This window comes from Eubalaena glacialis, chromosome 9, assembly GCF_028564815.1.
Source record: "Eubalaena glacialis isolate mEubGla1 chromosome 9, mEubGla1.1.hap2.+ XY, whole genome shotgun sequence".
NCBI lineage: Eukaryota > Metazoa > Chordata > Mammalia > Artiodactyla > Balaenidae > Eubalaena > Eubalaena glacialis.
In genome coordinates, this window is record NC_083724.1 from 6240109 (window position 1) to 6261881 (window position 21773).

The 21773-nt window shown below is 54.6% G+C and overlaps 1 protein-coding gene across 3 annotated transcripts in view; it reads right to left on the minus strand.

Moving 5' to 3' along the window:
- Window positions 1-21773, minus strand: part of LAMC3 (laminin subunit gamma 3) — a 60659-nt gene that overhangs the window by 38216 nt on the left and 670 nt on the right. For all 3 annotated transcript variants that reach the window (XM_061199754.1, XM_061199752.1, XM_061199753.1), the window contains exons 2-4: window positions 9169-9473; window positions 4728-4858; window positions 1377-1543 (exon numbers count right to left, since the gene is read on the minus strand). In XM_061199754.1, coding sequence (XP_061055737.1) covers window positions 1377-1543; window positions 4728-4858; window positions 9169-9473 — 603 coding nt within the window. The remainder of the gene's footprint in view (window positions 1-1376; window positions 1544-4727; window positions 4859-9168; window positions 9474-21773) is intronic.

A 21773-nucleotide genomic window follows, 5' to 3' on the forward strand; every position in this document is an offset into this window, starting at 1 on the left:
GCGTGGGAGGGTGGCATGTCATGTGATGGGCAGGGCAGAGGGTGGGGACGTTGTGCACTGTGACGGGACAGGGAGGGGCGCAGGGGCAGTTATGAGGTCAAGAGGTCAGCCAGCGCTTGATCCAGGCAGGCTGGGCAGCCACGGTCAGTGGACTTCACCTTGGAGCAAGGGGCTCCGTGGATGAATGTAATCGCATCTGCACTTGAAAGTGCCTTCAGCTGGGCGGCAGGTGGGGTATGGGGGCTGGGAGAGCAGGGAGGTGGGGGCTTCAGATGCTCAGAGGAGGGGTGACTGGCCAGACCACAGTGTTGACCGTGTAGAAGGACACAGTCAGATGGGTTGGGGGGATGTGAATGAGGCTCAGGGGCTGCCTGGACTGGGGAGCGCGAGGGGCCAGGCATGAAACGCAGGTTCCAGGCTGGGAGGACAGAGATGTGACCGCAGGGGTGAGGACCTGACAGGAGAAGCAATCTGGCCTTTTGTGTCCCCACCACGGAGAGAGCCCCAGACTCAGAACGGGTGAGCCAGCCAGCTTCCTTGGCCCCGAGAGGACTTCCTGGTGGAGGCAGGCCAGCAAGGGCAGCAGGAACTCATTAGGGCCACAGTGGCCCTGGGAAGCTCCTGCAGACAGCACCCTGTTCCATGGAACAAGCTGTCCTCTCCCCACCCCAGCTCTACATGTCAGCAGCCCAAGCCCAGGAGCACAGTAGGTCCAGAGGCTGAGCCGTCAGGAGCGCCTGCCCATGAAGACATGCCTCCTGCCAGCAGCAGAGCTAGGGTGGAGTCTGGTGCCCAGCGACGACCAGCCACACATGGGGGTCCGGAGCAAGCCAGATGACTGTCGGAGGGCAGGGCTTGGGGACAGAGGGAAGCTGGAGGGGCACGCCAGGCTGGGAGGAGCCCCCCACCCCGTCCGCGGCCCCCGTCCCCGGAAAAAGTATGATGGCAACATCCTCTCCGGCGTGTCTGTGAGGTTAGGCAGTGCCAGCCACATCGCATGGGGGCCGGGGCAGCGAAGGGCTGCCTGGGGGCCTGCAGGAGAGGCTGGGCGGGCAGGTCAGCACCCCAGGACCTGGGGTGGCCTGGCTTTGATCGGCAGCTGTGGTTGGAGCAGTTGACACAAAGGAATAAGTTGGGGGTCCTTCTCAGCCCTCCTGCCACGCATGCCTCTACCTGGGGAGCTGCCTGAGGGGGTGAGGACGGAGGGTCACGTGCCCCCTCCAGCTCTCCTTCGCTTCCTCCTCATCCCCGCACAGGGTTTAGAGTCCCAAGCTGTGGCCAGGCCCACCCAGGAGCAGCCCCGCCGCCAGGGATGGGGAGTTCGTCTCCTGGCCTGCACCCCCGGCCTCCGGCCACCAAAGGCCCAGGACACTCACGCAGACACTCGCTGGCCGCCTCGGCCGTGCCCCGGGCCCACGGGCGGTCCCGGAAGAAGGGCAGGCAGCGCTCACAGTCTGGGCCCATGGTGTTGTGCTGGCATCGGCAGACCAGCCGGCCCGCCTCGTTGGGGCCACACTCGCCGGCGTGCCCGTTGCACTTGCACCTGGGAAAAGAACACGGGGGTGGCGGGTGTCCGGAAGCTGGGGGAGGTGCCGGCGGAGAAGGGGTTAGTCACCAGGTAGCCCCTGCCTCCGGGTGAGCTCCTGATTCTACGGCTCAGCTATGGAGCTTTACTGAACTCCTACTACGTGCCCAGGGCACCAGCAACGGAACCGACCGCGCTGGGCTGTTCTGAGCTCTGCACACGTCTAAACCCATCGCATCTTCACAAGCCCGCTATGATCCCCATTTAACAGACGGAGGAACTGAGGCACAGAGAGGCTGCCCGAGGCCACCAGTTAGTAATGGTAAAGTTCTCGATGCTGCCACTGAAGGCACCACACCCAGGGGCCAAGGGGGACCCAGGAAGAAGTCATCTCAGTCTCCTGGCTAGAGGGTGGGCCAGCTCTCAGGGCAGTGGGTGGGAGGTGGAGGCAGCCCGGGAGGCCGCCTCATGCCCCCTCCTTCGTATCTAAAGGGATGAGAAGGAGACAGCGCCTTACTCAGGACAGCCCCCAACTCATCTCAAGACCCCAGTGAGCCTGTGCCTTTGAGGGCAGCCCTGGGCCTGCCCCAGCCCCTCTCCCGCAGAGTCAGACAGGCGGAATCAGGCAGGAACAAAGGTGCTCAGGGGGCCACACAGCGTGCTCGGCTGAGCCTGACCCGGTGGGGTCATCGCCCCCATCCCGGGTGGCCAGACTGAGCCACACAGAGGATGGCCATGGCTCCTAGCTCCCAGCCTTCCTCTGTAGCAGCCCCCAACCGAGCAATCAGCTCACATCATCTCTCTGGAGTTTCACCACTGCAGCAGGACGGACCACAACTATCCACATTTCACAGATGAGGAAACTGAGGCTCAGACCATGAAGTGACGAATGCTACGTGGCAGAGCCAGAATCTGAGCCCCGTTCTCTCCTACTCCACACAGACCCTGAGCTCCTAGACACTCCTCTACGGCCACTTGGTGTCTCCCCATAAGCTAGGTTCCACGCTCTGTCCTAAGTGGATGTTGAAGAACCTCTGACCACTGCCAGTACCCATGGTACTGGGGACACAGGGCTTGGGAAGGGCACAGAGCACTGTTTCCTCGCCAGGCCTCCCTGGGAGCTCAGGGTAGGCAGGTAATGCCCAGCACTTCTGGCAGGGGTGAGGCGGGCACCAGGCGGCCTTGGGAGACAGTGGTCACCTGTCTCGGGACAAGGGACCACCCATGGCCCCAAGGGGATGTTGCAAACACTCCCTCCTCCACGAAGCCCTCTGATCCCAAGGGAAAGAGTGAAATTCCTATAGGCCATTGTGGGACACAGGCTGCCGGGCCACTGCCCCCCAGCCAACTGCTGGCCTGAGGGTGGTCCGGCTCTGGCAGCTGGGGCCCAGCTGTTCTCTGTCCCGAAGCCCCCTGATGGCAGACGCTGCAGCTCACCGCCATCCACCATCCTTGGAGAGGCCCTGCTCCCGGGAGGTCTGACCTGAATCGAGTGTGGGAGTGGCGGGGGAGGAGGAGGAGCAGAGGGGCCCTCACAGACACCCCCCATTTCCCCTTCATGCCCGAGCGCCAGCCTCCAGAGGGTGCAGACACCCTGAGTGTAGGCAGCTGGGCCCGCGTTCCCTTCCCAGACATCTTCACCTCTCTGAACGCCACCTAAACATCCTTGAATTTTGGAAGCCCCTCGCCCCCTACCCCCACGGGCCACCACTCCCACGTGGAGCTGACTTCCCACCCTAAACAGCTTTCGGATCCACACCTCTCCCGTCCTACCACCATCTCTGCCCAGCCAGCTTCTTCTCTCTCCTCCTATCTGCCCCCTTGCGACGTCAGGGGTTGGGGTGTCTTAGAAATCCGACCCTGTCACTACCCTGGCCAAACCCTCAGCAACTTCCCACTGACTGCATAAACTTGGTCCACGGCCCCGACAACCTTCCAGCCGTCTCCACGCCCCCTGTTCCAGCTGCAGGACTGTTGCCTCGTTCCTCAAGCCTGGGTCTCGTACATGCTGGCTCTTCCACCTGGGATGCTTGCCCCTCACCTCTCCAGCCTCGCCGGGTTCCCATCTGCAGGGTGGTCTCCCTGACCTCCCGCAGGGTCCCCATCTGCAGGGTGGTCTCCCTGACCGCCAGCACACCCTGCCCTGGCTTCCTATCCTTGTTAATCTGGGGCGTGCGACATGATTACTGGGGACTGATCTGGTTACTGTCTGCCTGGGGCGGGAACACATCTGTCTCCTCTCGCCTTTCCAAGAAGGAGCCTGATGAGGGAGCGTTTATACTGAAGACGTCATTTGTGCCTGGAGGGCCCAGTACCAGGTGGCCACGTGTGTACAGGATGGCCCCTGCTTCTTGGAGAGACGAGATGCTTAAACTACAATGTGCACTGATCGAAGCTAAAGAAGTATGTAGGCCAGGGCCAGGGGTCCCGACGGAACAGCCCGACGCCCCTCACATGAGAAGGGGGCAGAAGTGCGGTGCCTCCTTCCTCGGTGACCTTTCTGGGTCACTGGCCGTGGGGCTTTGGAGTGGCCTGAACCGTTCGTACTGTTTGGAGATGCCTCAAAGCCTTATTAAACATGCTTGGGTCCCCAGGAAGCCCTACTCTACCCAAGTTTACCGGAAGATTTGGGGAAGAATGGGGTTGATGGGCTCCATCAGTTATAAGCTCATGAGTGCTGATGAAAGAAGCAAAGCTTTGAAAGCCTGGGGTCCCACGCCTGCTTACGGCCACTGTTAACCAGCTTCATTTGGAGCCCACATCCCACAGAACGGTGGTCCGACTGGAAATTTAAGCAGGTTCTACGTGTTAGACGAGAGCGTGGAACATTGCCCCACGTGGGCACATGTGGCGTGAATGAATGTACTGTCAGATGCAAAAAAAAAAAAAAAAAAGGAAGAAAGAAAAGAGAGGGGGACGGACCACCAGGCAGAGGGAATCACAGGTGCAAAGGGCTGGTGTGTCCCACTGACGGCAGCGGAAACACAGCTGACATGGGAAAAGCAGCAGGAACGGGGCTGGGAGGCGGGAGGCAGGTGGGTCACGAAGGCCTCGAATACCAGGCCCAGGAACCAGGCTCCTGCTCCTTTTCCCCCCTGGAGCACCAGAAGTGGTTTCTTTACCCTCCACGGTAGCCACCGGGTGACCCCACGTGGCAGCCACCCTGTACAGCGTCCCGGCCGCTGCCCTGCTTCCCACCTACCTGCCACCCACAGAGAAGTCCGACACGGCGTAGTAGTAGGACTGCAGCACCTTGGGGTCCTTGAAGATGTCATCCCCAAACGTGTTGAGCCGGTCTAGGGAGATGAGGAGCTCGGTGCTGGTGACCCAGTCCTGGGGGACAAGGTGGAAGGGAAAGGGCGCCATCTGCAGGCTCCTGAGTGTTTGCTCCCACCCTGCTCTGCTGGAGGGTCCAGCTGGCTCCCCGGGGCATCTTCTGGGACACAGGGACAGGCCAAACACAGACAAATTCCGAGAACGCTGCAGAAATAAGGAGCCTGTGCTTTTGGGTCACACCAACCTGGATGCCCGGCCCCTTCCTAACTGTGCAGCTTTGGGGAATTTGCTCAATGTCTCAGGGCCTCCATTTCCCCATCTGTGAAACAGGACAAGGAATAATGCCGGCTCCAGGAGGGTACTGGAGGAGGATGGCCAATGTCAGCGGCGGGGCACGGAGGCTGGCACATGGTCGAGGTGCTGGAGCAGCCCATCTAAAACCGTGTCACGCAGGTTACCTGACTGCTCAGCGGGACTGCACCCCCATTCTAGAGAGCAGCTGAGGGAAGATGCGTCCCAGCGCCCTGGCATGGGGTGGGCCCTGGGTTTATAGGCTTCTCACGTTCTAAGGATCAGGCTCCCACAGACAAGGCACCTGCCCCAGGTGACATCTGTTCCACCAGAACACAGCCCCAAGAGGACAAGGACTCAGGGCCCCTGGTTCTCGCTGCACCCCCAGCCCGGGCTCTGCCTGGCACACAGCAGGCACTCGATAAATACTTGCTGATGGCGGAATGAGAGGCTTCCCCCTGGAAGAGCTGGTGGGGAAGTGGGGGAGAGCCCACGTGAAAGCTGACATTTTCATCTGCCTGCTGTTATAATCAGAGGCAGCTCCAGTTGAATGTTAATCAGCATTTTAATTCAGCCCAGCAGCTGCTGGTTTAGCAATCAGGCCCATCAGGACAGAAAATGAACTGGCAAAGTCTGACTTCTCACCCCAGCATGACTCAGGCCAGCGGGCCTCTCCGATCCCCTTGGGCTCAGCAACTCTCGAGCCCGTGGCCTGGGGCCCCGGGCCTCTGCCTGAGGATGCTTCAGCCAGGGAGGGGTCCAGAACCAGAAAGCTTCAGAGGGGACCTCAGCACTCAGCTGAGTTTGTAAACCTCCGGGGAGTCACTCCTTGAACCACTTCCCAAATGTCAGTGTACATTTAGGGATCAGGTTAAAATGCAGCTTCTGATCAGAGGTGGGGCCTGAGACTCTGTATTTCCACATGTGCCCAGGTGGTACTGATGCTGCTGGTCGGTCCCTGAAGCAACTGAGGAGCAAGGGGCTGAGGCCCCGGGTGGGAACCCAGCAGAGCACAACTGATGGTCTAAGAGCCTTTTCTTTCTCCAGAAAAAGTGCCCCTAGAGAACCCAAACCAGCTGATGTCCAAGCTGGAAGGTGCAGTAGCTGATGCTGATTGTGTGGTTATGGCTCAGGTCCTCACAATAACCCCACAGGGAGGTGTTATTCTTACCCATGTTTTACAGAGGAGAAGACTAAGGATCAGCGAGGGTAAGTACTCTGCTTCCTAGTTGCACGGCTGGTGCCCGCAGAGCTGGGATTCGGATCTATCTGACCCCAGGGTCCCAGCTTTAGCTACTAGGTAGCCTGCCTTCCTGCATCTACCCCAACGCCCTCATCATACTAATGGAGCCCAGAGGGCAATGACCTGCCCAAGGTCTCGGCCCGCAGTGACCCCTCTTTGGGTTCCTGCATCTGCTTTGCAGCCTATGACCTGCTCCATCAGTCTTGAAGACGATGGTGATAGGAACAGCATCAAAATCTCCCTGAGACACCAGGAAGGGAGCTGGGAGAGAGAAGGGGAATTTGTTCCCTTAGCCCAAATTGTACGGGTCACTCCCTGATGCCTTAGAGGTAACTTTGGGGGCAAACCGGAGCCCCAATATACAGAGGCAAGGACCTTGTGCAACTTGCAATGGCCCAGCTAAAACTACAAGTGGGCTCTCGGGTTGACTGTGGACAGACGTGGGAGCCAGAATGCAGCATTAACGAGAAGCAGGAGGCAGGAGCTTCGTCTCCAAGCAGCAGCGGTTCTGCTCCAGCCAGCACCCCAGAGAGGGTCAGCCTTCTCCCCAAGGTCCTTGGCCCCCATGGAGGACAGAGGGACCCAAGACACAGCAGCCGCATGGACACATCCTTCGTTACCCCACACCCCAAATGCTCCACGTCCTCAGAGGAAGCGCCACCCTGGGGGTGCCCAGAGGGGAGAGAAGGGGAGGGGGGGCTTGGCTTTTTTTGTCCTTCTCTGACCTTCTCTGTCCTTCTTCTGCCTGGGGGCTGCAGGGGTCTCATTTCCGAAAAGGCTGTTTTTCCGTTAGGGACAGCATCCAGGACATAAGGGGCAACAAGTCAGGGGGCCCCTCTGTCAAGATAGCACAGATGCAGGCAGAGCAGGGGCCCAGCCCTTGTGCTTGTCTTCAGATGACCTTGGCCGATGTTTTCTAATCTACAGAGCTTGGAGCCCCATGGAGAAGAAATTGTCATTTTCAACAGAATCATGTGATGATCACAGGTGAACGTTTTTAATGGGATAAGCAGGGCCTGGGCGTCTGGAGATGAGACTTTGTGCCGGAAAGGATTAACCTTGCCTGAGAGAGTTCTGACCTTTGCCCCCCACTCCTGGGGGGTCACCTGCAAGCCCTCAGAATGTCCTGCTTGATAAGAGTAACTTTGTTCCCCTGGGGCCCTGGGCCACCCCAGATGGTCAATGCTGACAATGTGATTTATGGGGAGGCCTTGGGCCACACAGAATCAGCCTGCTCTCTGGAGGGGCTGGAGATCAAGGTCAGCCATAGGCAGTCCGCCATGTGCATGTGGCTGACCCCCAATAAAAACCCTGGACTCCAAGGCACGGGTGAGCTTCCCTGGTTGGCAATGCACTTGTCACATGCCGTTGCTAGGAGAAATCAGCACTGTCCCCACGACTCCACTAGGAGAGGACACGCAGAAGCCCCATGCCTGGTCTCTCCTGGACCCGTCCCACGTGCCTGTTCCCGTCCCACGTGCCTGTTCCCTTTACTGGTTTCAGTCTGGATCCTTTCACTGTAAGAAATCGTCACCGTGAGTACAGCGGCTTTTCTGAGTTCTGTACAGAGTCCTTCCAGTGAATCACGGAAGCTGAGGGTGGTCTTGGGGACCTCAAGCCAGCTGACACCGTGTTTTCTTATGCTGCACAGCCTGGGTGGGGCACAACCTCTTTCTGGGCCTCAGTGTCCCCTCCAGAAACAAACGGGATTCTAATCCCAGCCCCCTCATTATCCCAGACAGGCAAAGGAAATGCTCTGAATATGGCGAGGGAAGAAGATAGCAGTTTTTCTCGGCAGAGGCCTGTCGGAACGCAGGGGAGTGGACTAGAGTACCGTCCAATGCCCCGAAACATCCAACAGACCCACCACATCCACAGATGAGCCGTCACTGACGCACAGAGATGTGGACATGCGCGGGTGCTTATACTGGTAGGGCCACAAACCTGAGTAGACCCAGGTGGGCAGGATGGGGGCCCTGTATGGATGCACACAGCCGCAAGCCTGCCACGCTCTCTCTCTGCCATGAGGATGAGATGGGTGAGCTACCACGAGCTCTTATCTTCAAAGCGTGAATGAGCATCTCTTCTAGGACACGCACTGTGCCGGTCACTTTATAGTTGGCTGTCCAACGTGGCAGCTGCTGGCCCCATGTGGCTGTTTAAACTTCATTAAAATGAAATAAAAATGAAAATGCAATTCCTCAGTCGTGCTAGTCACATCTCATGTGTTCTACAGACACACGTGGCTAACATACCGGAGGGTGCTGCCAGGGATCATTTCTGTCGCTGCAGGAAGTTCTGTTGGATAGCTCTGCCTGACGGCACAGATCCCAGGACTCTATGACTCCAAACTCACATTCTTTTCGCGTTTTCCCTTTTATCCCCGTCACAGCCCTTGGAGATACACAGGGCAGGCCACGCCATCCATCACAGAGTGAGGAAGCGGGGCTCCCAGCGGGGAGCTCTAGCAGAAGCTCCAGCTAGGAGTCAGGACCCTCGGGGTCTGCGCTGGGCCCTTCCACCAACCCATGTGTGCCCTTGGGAAGTCCTTTCCCCACTCCGGGCCTCAGTTTCCACACCTGCCTAAGGAAGGGGTCAGCTGAGTTGGTGGCTGTCACAGGGCACCCTCTTCCATCTATTTCATTATCAGCCATCCACAAAAGATTAAGATACAACAAAAGCTTCTGTTGTTTCAAATCTGAAAACCATGGGATCTCCCACAGTCCCCTGTGTCCTCCTGCCCTTTTAGACTTCCCTGTGGTCCCCTGGACCCGAGTGTCCAGCCCAGCCCCTGCCCCAACCCCGCCCCCGCCCAGCCCCACTCCTCTCTGACCTGCAACACGGGGCTCTCCTCAAAGTTGTAGGCACCGGGCCGGCCCTCCAGGGTGGAGAAGGCCACGTTGCCCCCGCTCAGCGGGGAGATGTCGCTGAACTCGGAGGTGCAGAAGGCCACGCGCTCGTCCTCGCCGGGGCGCAGGTACTGGCTCTCAGGCTTGCCGTAGGTCGTCTGGCAGGAGGCGCTGTAGTACTGGTAGGGCTCCCAGGGACCGCCGGCCCGGCTGCGCTTGTAGATGGCGAAGCTCTCAGGGCGGCTGGTGTGGAACTTCAGCCGCACGTAGGTGATCTCGTAAGCTTTCCCTGCAGTGGGAAGACGTGGACCCATTTTACAGAAGGGAAGGGAGCGTCAGAATCCTGGTCCAGGGAGAGCAGAACGGCTGTGCTGCATATACTATCTTGGATGGATCATTAGAGGCTGCCTGGAGCACTGTGCTGGGTGTGCCGTGATAAATTAGTGATGCCTGTCAAGGACACAGGATAGGACAATGCTGGCATGCTCCCCAAGTACTTGCCATCCCTTAACTAGGCCCATTTGTCTCCCTCCACAGGAATCTGCAGTGTAACACCCCTGACAGGCAGCCATCCCTTTTTGCTCAACTATCTCCAGCAATGGGATGTTGCCACATCCTGAAGAAGCCTGCTCTACCATTAGAAAGTTATTTCTTTTACTACGCTCCAACAAAGCCAAACCTTCCACCTGTGCCTTTTGGTCTCATTCCCTCCCCGTGATTTTAGACCCCTGGAGTCTGGAGATATGCCTGTTTCAAGGCCCCCTCAATCCTAACACAATCCCCCCTGAACCCCTCTCTTTCTCCTGCTTCCATCTAACTTCTGTTTGATCCAAAGTTCTTAAGAGAAGTCTATATCTGTTGGCCCCATGGTCTCATCTCCCAATTTAACCCTCAGTCCACTGCAATTTAGCTTCTCTGGGCCACTCAATAGAAACTGCTCTCGCAAAGCCTCCTCACCAACAGCCCCTTGTGGTCACAGCCAGGGGACCACGCCTTGCCTTACTTCCTGGGCTATGGATCATCCCTGTTACTTGGAAGCCCCCTCCCCCAGGCCTCCGTGCAGCCCACACCCCTGGCCCTGCCTCCTGGGTCTTGCTCCTGGGCTGCTCCTGCCAGCCCACCCTGGGTCCCCTCCTCGGCCCCCTCTGCTCAATGCCCCCTCTCCCAGTGGCCTCTCCATCTGCTTTAGTCCTGCTCCCCTCCCCCACCCTGCTGACATCAAGATGTGGGATCTTCAGGCCCCACCCTGCCCTCCTCTCTGCCCAGCTGCCACCTTTGTGCCGCAGGAGCGCTCACAATGGCCCCAGATCCACCACAATTACTCAGAGCTGGGAGGCCGGGATGGGAAGGGGAATGTGGCTGGGGAGCAGGGCGGGTGGGGAGAACAGACGCCTACATCCTCACCTGCCCCGACAGGTGTCAGCAAGCAATGCCTAAGAACAGAAAAACCGATGGGCTGAGGAACGAATGAATGACCAACAGAGGGAGCCCTCCCATAAAGTCTACTATTAGCAGTCGACTCACATTCCCCAGAGCAGCACAGAACTTCTCTACACCCCTTTCCCACATCTGCTTTCTTCCCTCTGGCTGTTCTGCCCTGGTCCCAGATACCCCAGGAGGCCTTTCCCGCTGCTGCCACCTCTGTCACTGTCCACAGTCTTCCTTACGCACAGAGGAGAAGTCACTTCAATCCTCTGTTTAAACATCTTGGCCCAATGTGAGAGCTAAATCTATAAAACTCTTAGAAGAAAATATAGGAGTAAATCTTCATGACCTGGGTTAGGCAAAGCCTTCTTAGATGTGACACCAAAAGCACAACTGACAAAGGAAAAAAACAGATGAATTGAACTTCATCAAAATCAAAAAATTTGCGCTTCTAAAGACACCATTGAGAAAAATGAAAAGCCAACCCACAGAACAGGAGAAAATATTTGCAAAGCATTATATCTGTTAAGGGATTTATCTAGAATATTTAAAGAATTCTTACAACTCAAAAATAAAAAGACAGATAACCCGGGAATTTCCTGGAGGTCCAGTGGTTAAGACTCCGCGCTTTCACTGCAGAGGGCACGGGTTCGACCCCTGGTCGGGGAACTAGGATCTCGCAAGCTGTGCAGCGCAGCCAAAAAAAAAAAAAAAAAAAAAAAAGACAGATAACCCAATTTAAAAATGGGAAACAGAAAAAAGGATCTACATAGACCTTTCTCCAAAAAAGATGTATCAGTGGTCAATGAGCACATGAGAAGATGCCCAACGTCATTAGCCAGACCAAAACCACAATGAGATACCACTTCGCTCCCTTAAGATGGATATAATAAAAGAGACAGACAAAAATAAGTGTTGGCAAGGAGGTGGAGAAATCGGAAGCCTCGTACACAGCTGGTGAAGATGTAAAACGGTGCTGTTGCTTTGGAAAGCAGTCTGGTGGTTTCTCGAAATGTTAAACATAGAGTTACCAAGTGACTCAGCAATCTCACTCCCAGGCACGTACCCAAGCGAAACGAAAACATATGTCCTCACAAAAACTTGTACACCAATGTTCAGAGCAGCAGTACTCATAAAATCCAAAGAATGGAAACAACTCAAATGTTCGTCAACAGATAAATGAATAAATAAAATGTGGTATATCATACAAAGGAATATTATTTGGCAAGAAAAAGGAATAAAGTACTGACACATGCTACAATGTGGATGAACCTTGAAAATACTGTGATAAATACAAGAAGCTAATCCCAAAGACTATATAATGTATGATTTCACCTATATTAAATGTCCTGAAGAGGCAAATCCAGAAAGACAGAAAGTAGGTTAGTGGTTTTCGGGGCCTGGGGTGTTGGGTGAATACTTGGCAGGGGGAGGTGACTGCTAACGGGCACAGGGTTTCTTTGGAGGTGATAAAAATGTTCAAAAATGGATTGTGGTGATGGGTATACAATTCTATGAATAATACTAAAAAGCACTGAATTGTATGCTTGAATTGGGTGAATTGTACAGTAAATTATATCTCCATAAAGCCGTTACATACATTTTTAAAAATTGGTCCTCACATCCATTAGGATGGCTATTATTTTTTTAAAAACCAGATAACAGGGACTTCCCTGGTGGTCCAGTGGTTAAGACTCCACGCTCCCAATGCAGGGGGCCCGGGTTCAATCCGTGGTCGAGGAACTAGATCCCACATGCATGCCGCAACTAAGACGCGGCACAGCCAACATAAATAAATAAATAAAAATAAATAAATAAATAAATATTTTTAAAAATCAGATAACAATAACAAGCATTGGTGAGGATGTGGAAAAGTTGGAACCCTTGTGCACTGTTAGTAGGAGTGTAAAATGGTGCATTTGCTTTGGAAAATAGTTTGGCGGTTCCACAAAAAATTAAAAATAGACTTACCATATGATCCAGCAATTCCACTACTGAGTATAGACCCCAGAGTATTGAAAGCAGGGTCTTGAAGAAATATTTGGACACACATGTTCATAGCAGCATTACACACAATAGCCAAGATGTAGAAGCAACCCATGTGTCCATCAACAGATGATGAATAAACAAAATGTGGTCCAGGGACTGCCCTGGTGGTGCAGTGGTTAGGAATCCGCCTGCCAATGCAGGGGACACGGGTTCGAGCCCTGGTCCGGGAAGATCCCACATGCCGCGGAGCAACTAAGCCCATGTGCCACAACTACTGAGCTTGCGCTCTAGAGCCCGCGAACCACAACTACTGAGCCCTCGTGCCACAACTACTGAAGCCCGCACGCCTAGACCCCGTGTTCCGCAACAAAGAGAAGCCACCCCAATGAGAAGCCCATGCACCGCAACGAAGAGTAGCCTCCGCTCGCCACAACTAAAGAAAGCTCGCGCGCAGCAACGAAGACCCAATGCAGCCAAAAATAAATTAATTAAAAAACAAAATGTGGTCCATCCACCCAGTGAAATAGTATTCAGCCTTAAAAAGGAAGGAAATTCTGACACATGTTACAACATGGATGAACCCTGAGGACATTATGTGAAGCAAATTAAGCCAGTCATCAAAAGACAAATACTATATGATTCCACTTATATGAAGCCCCTAGAGGAGTCGAATTTATAGAGACAGAAAGTAGAATGGTGGGTGAGGGGAGAGAGCAATAGTATTTAATGGGGACAGAGTTTCAGTTTAGGAAGATGAAAAAATTCTGTGGGTGGATGGTGGTGAATATACAACAATAATACAACAATGTGAATATACTTAATACCAGTGAACTGTACACTTAAAAATGGTTAAGGTAATAAATTTTATGTTATGTGTATTTTACCAAAATAAAAGAAAAAGCTGGGGCAAAAGTATACATATTGGCCCCTTGGGAATGCAGTGTGGTGACACAGATGAAGGGCCATAAAAATATTCCTGGCCTTTGGTGAAAAAAAAAAAATCCCACTTCTGGGAATTCAAACAAGACATGGAACCTAAATCAAGAAGTTCATCAAGGAATTTTTTTTATAATAGGGAAAAAACTGGAACCATAAAGATTCAATAAATTGTAGGGCAAAAACTCACAGGATGATTGAAACCACTGAAACAGTTGACAATGAGTTTATAGTACATGGGAAAGTGAAAACGTTGAATGAAAAAAAGACAAACGATCTTACGTTTAGAATCATCAGATGATATTTAAAAATCCCTAAAGAACAAGCAGAAAAGAAAGACATCGAACGCACAAGCATGACTGTCCTCAGGGCAGAGGACTCAGTGACTTTTCTTCCCTTTTCAAGTGTTCTACATTTTCCCAATTTTTTCTCACAAAGTTTGTTCTAATTTAAAAACTGGAGAAAACACAAATTAAAAAAAAAATTTAAAAAGCAACCGCCTTGCCATGTTCTGTTTTAAGATGTTTTTCAAAGTTACATTGCAGCACAGCCTGGCACTGTCACTCCAAGTCCCTTAAAAGAAAGCATGTGTCGCCAACGGAGCCAGTGTCTGGGGCGGCCGCTTCTGTTCTGAGCAGGCGTCAGATCTCGGAACCAGGTGAGGACTTGCCCCGGGTGTGCGTTCACGAAAGGATGCTATGTGGAGGTCGCCGTGGGTCCACAGGCCCAGGTTCCTCTGTAAACATCTAGCAGCCAGACACCTCTCAGGAGGGGAGCTTGGAGCCACTTAAAAGGTAGCTGGCAGCTAGAAGCGTGATTGGAAAAAGGCAGCCACTGGGATTTCATGCAAATGAACAACATCACACACTAGGAAACACCGCGGCTTTTCCCTTTCCTTGCCAAGCCAGGAGGTGAGAGAAGACGCAGGAACATCACAGAGGCGCGGCAGGGACTTTCTGTTACAAGAGTTAATTAGAAGGGCTAAGAAAGCAACTTAATCCCTGCTTTGCGATGAAAAGGTTTCTGCCAAAGGCAACCCAAAGGCTGGGGAAGGAACTGGCCCTGAGATCTAAACAGTGACAAGAATTAAATTTGCAGCCTCAACCCAGACCCTTGCAAGCTCCAGGGGCCAATGAGGCTTCAGGGTGATTGAGACAGGTGTGCTCCCATCAAAAAAGCTGGGCCAAAACGTCTTCCCCACCTGTTAACTGCGGAGCGACACTGCTTGGGACCACATGGATCTCAACTCCCAGCCACCCAATATGCTGTTCCCTCTGCCTGGAACGCTGTTCCCTCCGCTCCTCACCTGGCTGGCTCCCGTGCATCCCTGCTCATCCCACTGGTTTAGCAGACTGATCAAATGCCCCAGCCTGAGTCCTGCGTGGAACACCTTTCTCCCGCCTTCCCTGATGGCTACTCATCCCTGGAGCTGTGGGTTAGGGTGCCTCACTGATGCTCCCCAGCTGCCCTGAGCCTCGTCACCCTGTTCTGTAAAGACCTGCTCATCCCTCCCACTAGTCTGTGCCCTCCTTGGGACGGGGCAGTGAATCCTTAGAGCTGAACACAGTGCCTGGTACACAGTAGGTGCTCCATAAATGCTTGCCAGATGAAGCATGATTTGTACCTTCAAGGAGGTTATAATCCAGTGGACAAGTTGAGACAGGCAGGCCTGACAACATGACTGAGGCTGTCACAGTGTTCTGCCAATCACGACCCCCGAATGAGTCTGTTTAACAACAGCCAGCATTTAGTGAGCACCTACTATGTGCCAGGCACCTTGTTAAGTGCTCTATGTACACTCTATCTCAGAGACCCCCAAACAGTTCCATAACCGTGCACATCTTACTAACAAGGAACCCGAGGTTCAGGCAGGAGAAAGGGTCTCGCACAAGGTCACGTAGAAAACAGCTGAGTCTCTACTCAACTACAGGCTTGTCGTCCCCCAAGGTGCCGAACCAGCCCCCCCTCCATTCAATGCTCAGAGAGAAAGGGCTGCCCAGGAAGCAGGTGCCAGTGCCCATGAAAACTGCAGAGGTCGCCCAAGCCAGCACCAGGAGCACCAAGCCATGTCCTCTCCAGCCAGCTGGGACATAAAGCCCGAAAGGAATGACACCAGGGCGGTCATAAAAGCAGGCTGGCCCACATCCGGCACTGACCAAGCAGCATGAGCTCCGAAGGAGAGGCTTATTTTGGGAAAAGGGAAACAAAACAAAGCCCTTTAATTGGAGCCATCTGGGGAGCAGTGGCCTGGGGATGGGGCTGGAGGGGACAGGGTGGGGAGCTGAGCGGAAATGCGTGGCCGAGGCTGCCCTGCCCACTGTGGGCATGAGAACCAGGTGGGGAGAGCCGCTCCCAGCCTGCAGGAGGCATCACAGCAGGGCTCCTCTGCCCTAGCATCTGGCCATCCACTGTTCTCGTCTTCCTCTCCCACCCTAGCTCTTGGCAATTTGGGGCTCGCTGAATCCCTGTGAAGAGCTGGGGAATCCCTGTGACCACAATGCCAGACACCATGAGAGCCTGGCTGAATCAGAGCTAGGCCCACGAAAGTTCCCTCACCTTTGGGCCAAGAGTCTAAACCCCAAATATGGATCAAGATTGTCAAGCCTATTGTCTAACCTGGGGAGAGTGAACAGATTTCGTCTGATTGATTATTGCCTAGGGCTTTGTGTTAAGAAGGATTCTGAGGTCCAGTCTGAATGGAGCCATGACTGAAACGTACAAACTACAAGTCTGCAAAGAGAGGTGTCAGGGCATTTAAGACAATTGCAATAAATCAGGGAACAGATGAGGGGCTGAGTGGGAATGATGGAGAGGAAGGCAAAGACAAGGAACATTCCAGACAGTGATCTAGTGATCTGGCGAATGCTGAAGTCAAAGGATGAGGAGGGAAGAATTGCAGCGGATTCCTGAGTTCCTTGCTTTGGTGCATGGAGAGACGAGGGGGAAGGAAGAAGGATGCATTTACTTTTTAATTTTAAATATATATATAATATAAAATTTACCATCTTAAACATTTTTAAGCATATGGATCACTGGTATTAAACACATTCACACTGTTGTGCAACCGTGGCCACCATCCATCTTCAGAACTTTCTCGTCTTCCCAAACTGAAACTCCACACCCATTAAACACTAACTTCCCATTCTTTCCTCCCCCAGTCCCTGGCAACCACCATTCTACTTTCTGTCTCTATGAATGTGACTCGTTTAGGGACTCATATGAGTGGAATCATAGAGTGTTTGTCCTTCTGTGTCTGGCTTATTTCACTGAGCATAATGTCTTCGAGGTTCATCCACGTAGCGGCATGTGTCAGAATCTCCTTCTTTTTAAGGCTGAAAAATATTCCATTGTATGGCTATGCCACATCTTGCTTATTCATTCATCAGTGGACACTTGGGTTGCTTCCATTCTTCAGTTATTGTGAATAATGCTGCTATGAATATGGTTTACACGGTGCACCTTTACTTTTGGACCCTAAGTTTGGGGCCCTTGTGTGACATTCAAGGGTCGACTTTCAGGAGGATGCTTGAATGACCTGGTCAAGGGCTCAGGTGGGAGACTGGGCTGGAGGTGCAGGTGGAGCCCCAAACGTCGACCATGATCCCAACAGGCAAAGCCAGGGGCATGATATGGGGAGAGGGCAGAGCTGGTGGCAGGGTTGGCAGGGAGATGAGAGAGAGCAGGGGCAGGGAGGCGGGTGAAGCGGCTGGAGCCCTGGGGTGCCCAGGTGCGGGGCAGGGCCAGGAGGAAGGGTGGGGCCACAGCTTAGGAGTCTGGGATGTATCAGGAAGGCTGGGGAGTTATTCATTCATGCATTCATCCACTCATTCCTTGTTTCCAGGGAGGAAATACAGTGTAGCCATGATGTGCTGGGGTTCACATCCCCGCTCCACTGCTTAGCAGCTCTGTTGCCTTGGGCAAAATAGCTAACCTCCCTCCAGTGAAATGGGCAAGTGTCTTGAACACAGTGACTCCATTTCCCCATTTGCAAAATGGGCATCACAATAAAAGGGCTTCATGAGTAAATGACTGCAAAGCACTTACAACAGTCCCCGGCACATGCACGACTAAATGCTGTCATTCCATCCATCCACCCAACCAACAGCACCACTGTGCAGGGGGCCCTGCACTGGGCGCTGGGGTGCAGCTGTGAAAACAGGCATTCCCTCTGTAGCCTGGAGCCAGTGACCGACACAAACAAACCAAAACCTCACGCTCATGATCTAGACGGTGACAGGGGAAGGGTGAGGGGCTGCAAGAACACGCAGGCAGGCTCTCCGCCCAATCCTGGGGGCTGAGGGTTTCCTGTAGGAGGTGACCTCAAAGCCGAGTGGGGCAGATAGTGGCTTGTCCGCTGTTGCATCCCCAGGGCTTGGTACAGGGATTGGCACGCAGTAGGCACTAGGCTGTTTTGTTTATGAATGAGATACGGGTTATCCAGGAGAAGGCGGGAACAGGAAGTTATGCCGGGCAGATGCAACAGCAAAGGCAAAGACCAGGAGGAGAGAGGCAGTCTCGGCCCATCCTCAGCCCTGCTGAAGGGCAGCTGGTGCAGCCAGAGTGGGAGCGGAGGGAGGGGAGATCTGGAGGCTGCCTGCATCCTTCCTGGGCTTTGGGACTTCCCACTCCTGCAACCGCTGGGTCCATCTTGAGCCCAGAGGGGGGCGAGGCGGCCAGGGCCAGCTGGGCCCAAGGCCATGGGGGGCTGCTTCTGTGGTAGAGGCTAATCAGGGCTGCTGCCTTGACCCCTGACCTGACTGGGGCCCAGCATTCCAGCCAGAACCCCCAGGGAGAAGGAAGGAGGACTTGTCCCCCCGGCACTGGCCTCGTCCAATGCAAACACGGCCACCCACTCGACAGGAAGACGCAGTGGAGCCAAAGCTCAGGAGACCCAGCCGGCGTCGGGCTCCACAGGGGCCGGCAGGTCCTTCTGACGTCCAGCTCCCACTGGGCCAGGCCCCACTGTCCTCTTGTCCCCTCCGCTCTGGCCATCCAGGCCGTGCAGGTCCAAGAACACACAGAGCGGCCTCCTGGCTCCCCTTGACCTGGAATGCCCTCCATTCTTTTGTCAATTCCCACCACCCTTCAGATCTCCGAGAGGCCCGCTCACCCCGGGTGTGTCCCCTGAGCATAAATCTTCATCCACATCGTTCCCGGGGCCCAGCTAGTCTCTGGCTCCATGAAGATGGAGCAGATGCTGAATGGATGCAGGGAGAACTGGCCCTGCACACGGGCAGCCCCCAGCCGGCATCTGAGGCTGGAGGGCGGGGGGCAGGAGCCCACCCACCATTACTCCTGAAACCTTCCCCTTGCTCAGGGGCTCAGAACTCACCTGCTCAGGGACTTAATGGTCTTTCCAGTAGGTTCCCAGGAATCCAAGAAAGTGTACAAGCAAGAAGGGAGACTCCCTTGAGCCCAGCCAAAAGCTGAGGCATAACCTGGACGTTTATCATCCCCAAATGCAGCGCGCTGCGCGAAGGGTCTCAGGGTCTGCGGTGGGACCCTAGGCACTGATATCATCCTCAGAGCCTCAGTTTCCCTGTCTATAAAAGAACAAACGGGGACTTCCCTGGCGGTCCAGTGGTTAAGACTCCACGCTCCCAATGCAGGGGGCACAGGTTCAATCCCTGGTCGGGGAACTAAGATTCCACATGCCGCACAGCGTGGCCAAAGAAAAGGAACAAATGGTGCTGGGATGGGGTGCTGACTTAGTGGGGTCCCTAGCACGTGGTGAGGGCCCCCTGAATACTGTGTTACCCCTGATGACCATCCATCTCCCACACACCCACTACAAGGCTCCAGCCTGCTCACTTCCCATGGCCTCCGTGGAGGGCTGGGAGCCACCAGACCCCGCTGCTGCCTTTCATCCCAGACAGGAAGCCTCAGCTTAGTGACAGGACTCGGGGATTTGGAACAGATGTCTGCGAGCTCGCAGGGGGCTGGGAAAGCAGCGACCTCCATCCAGGGCTGACCGGCCGCCTGTCCCTCCCCCACCCTCACCCCACTCCCTCCAGGAGACCGGGGCCAGAGCCGCTGCCCACTCCTGCCTCCAACGAGGTCAAGGAGAGAAGGGGCAGAGCCAGCAGAGGTGGCTTGAGGGCTAGGAGAGGCTTCCCTGCCCACCTTGACTGAGGATCCATCAGGCCCCCACTGGGAATACCCTGATGATCCCAGACCTCTTCTTCCCCTGATATTATGCAATCTGTGGCTCAGAGTGGAGAAAACCAAATTTGAATGCAACCAAACGTGGGCCACCTCTGGGGCTGCTGTGGGTCCCCAGAACCCCTCCTGCATAAATGGGACCAGGGTCAGGATGTCTTTTGGGAGCCAGGTGGGCGAACATTTCTCAATCCCTTTGGAAGAGGCCACCGCAAGGGGAACCTCAGCCTGAGCCGCTCTCAGCAGAGTCCTGTTGGTCACACACAAGGACTGTCCCAGCTCCTGTAAGCACTTGGCCGACCTGAGCTCACAGGACCTGCATGCTGCCCGAGAGGTGGCAACTCTCACCCCATCTGACAGGGAGGAAACCGAGGCACGGGGAGGGGGTGGCGTTTGCCCAGTGAGTGGCTGTGCTGGGCCTGAGTGCAAAGCCTCTTCGGTGGCCTGGGGCAGGCAAAAGAGACCCCTGAGCTGGGCCCGGGGCACAGGATGGAGGAGGTGACATTGTCCCTCCCTCATTCATTCACTGTGCAGACCCTTCCAGAGCCCCTCCCACATGCCTGGTGCTGCACAACACGACGGGAAGAACAATGGTGTGTGTGTGTGTGTGTGGCGCAGGGCCTGGCACACACCAAGTGTAAACGGGAACTGCCCCAAATCCAAACACGTAGACCCTCCCCCGCCCGCTCCCGCCTCGTCTGTGCCTGGCCTGAGCCCCTCGTCTGCCCCGGGTTCCACCCACACAAGCAACACATCAGCCAATCCCGCGTCCTCTGTCATGGAACAGACTGTCTCCCACAGACCCCATCCTATCCCAGATTCCTTCCCCTGTGGCCTTGGGGTCCTGCCAGGCCAGTCCAGCCAGCTCCCCCAACCTCTCTCCCCCCACTGGTTTCCTGTCGCAAGCCTGGGTAGAGACCCTGTCCCATTCCATCCCTCCCATCCCATCGACAAGCCCCACCTGGAGAGCCCGACAGGTCAATGGGTGGTAACAAGGCCTCAGAGCAACCGAGCTTCTTGGGGTGGCAGTGGGTAACAGCCTGCTCTTCTGAGAAGGCTCGATGTCCCCCCTACTACTTCAGTGCCATTCCCCAGCCCTCCCCAAGGCACTGTCACCCAGAGCTAGGAAGAGCCGACTCCACCGATGGGTGGAATTCATGTGAAGGAGTTTATGCTCTGATCTTGGATACACATGGATGTCAGTATCATTTAGCAGCTGTGTGTCTTTGGGCAAAAGACTTAACCTCTCTGAACCTCAATTTTCTCATCTGAAAAATAGGGATACATTCCCATAATTCCTTATCAAAACTGTTTGGCTCCGGATGTAGTTTAGAATTCAGAACTCTTCAGAGTTTAGAGAGATGATGCAGTCCTTATGCCATGGATTGTGTTAACATCTCCAGCCGGGTCTGGGGCTAACAGCCATGTTCAAACATCTCAGAAACAGAATGTATGACTATTCACTCTAGGATCAACAAGGTCTATAAGTAGCCTCAGGTCAGGTTTAGCAACCAAAATGAGTTATAAAAATACTTTGAGTTTTCAGAGCTTTGGGAGATTTTGAACACACAGATAAGGGAGTGTGGACCGATGGAAACACTCCCTCCCTGAAAGGGCTATGGAGCTGGGGGGCGGGGGCGGGGAGGTGATTATTCCCATTCCCTGAAATGGGGGAGGTGCCAGGAGTGAAGTGCTGGGTCCAGACTCGGGATTGTGATTCCCAGGGACCTAACGGCTCCTGCACCTTGGCATGGGGTTGGGTGGAGGGAGGCTTGGGCACAGCAGAGAGGCCATGCCATCTGGTCCAGTTACCCAATAGCCGGGTGAAACTTGGCTCCTGCCCTGAGGGCAACCTTCCCGGTGATGAACACACTGGCTCTATCCCCAAGATCACCCCCAGGGACGACACACAGCCTCAGGGATTCACTGAACCCCAGAAGTCAACCAGATGACCCAAGATTAGGAGCCCCTGCCCCAGAGAGCTGACTAGTTCACCCCCTGGTGGGTGACCTCCCTTCTTTGCCCACAACAGCTCTGGGTCTAGGATGGACAATCATTACAGGGCATGGTCCTCGCACCC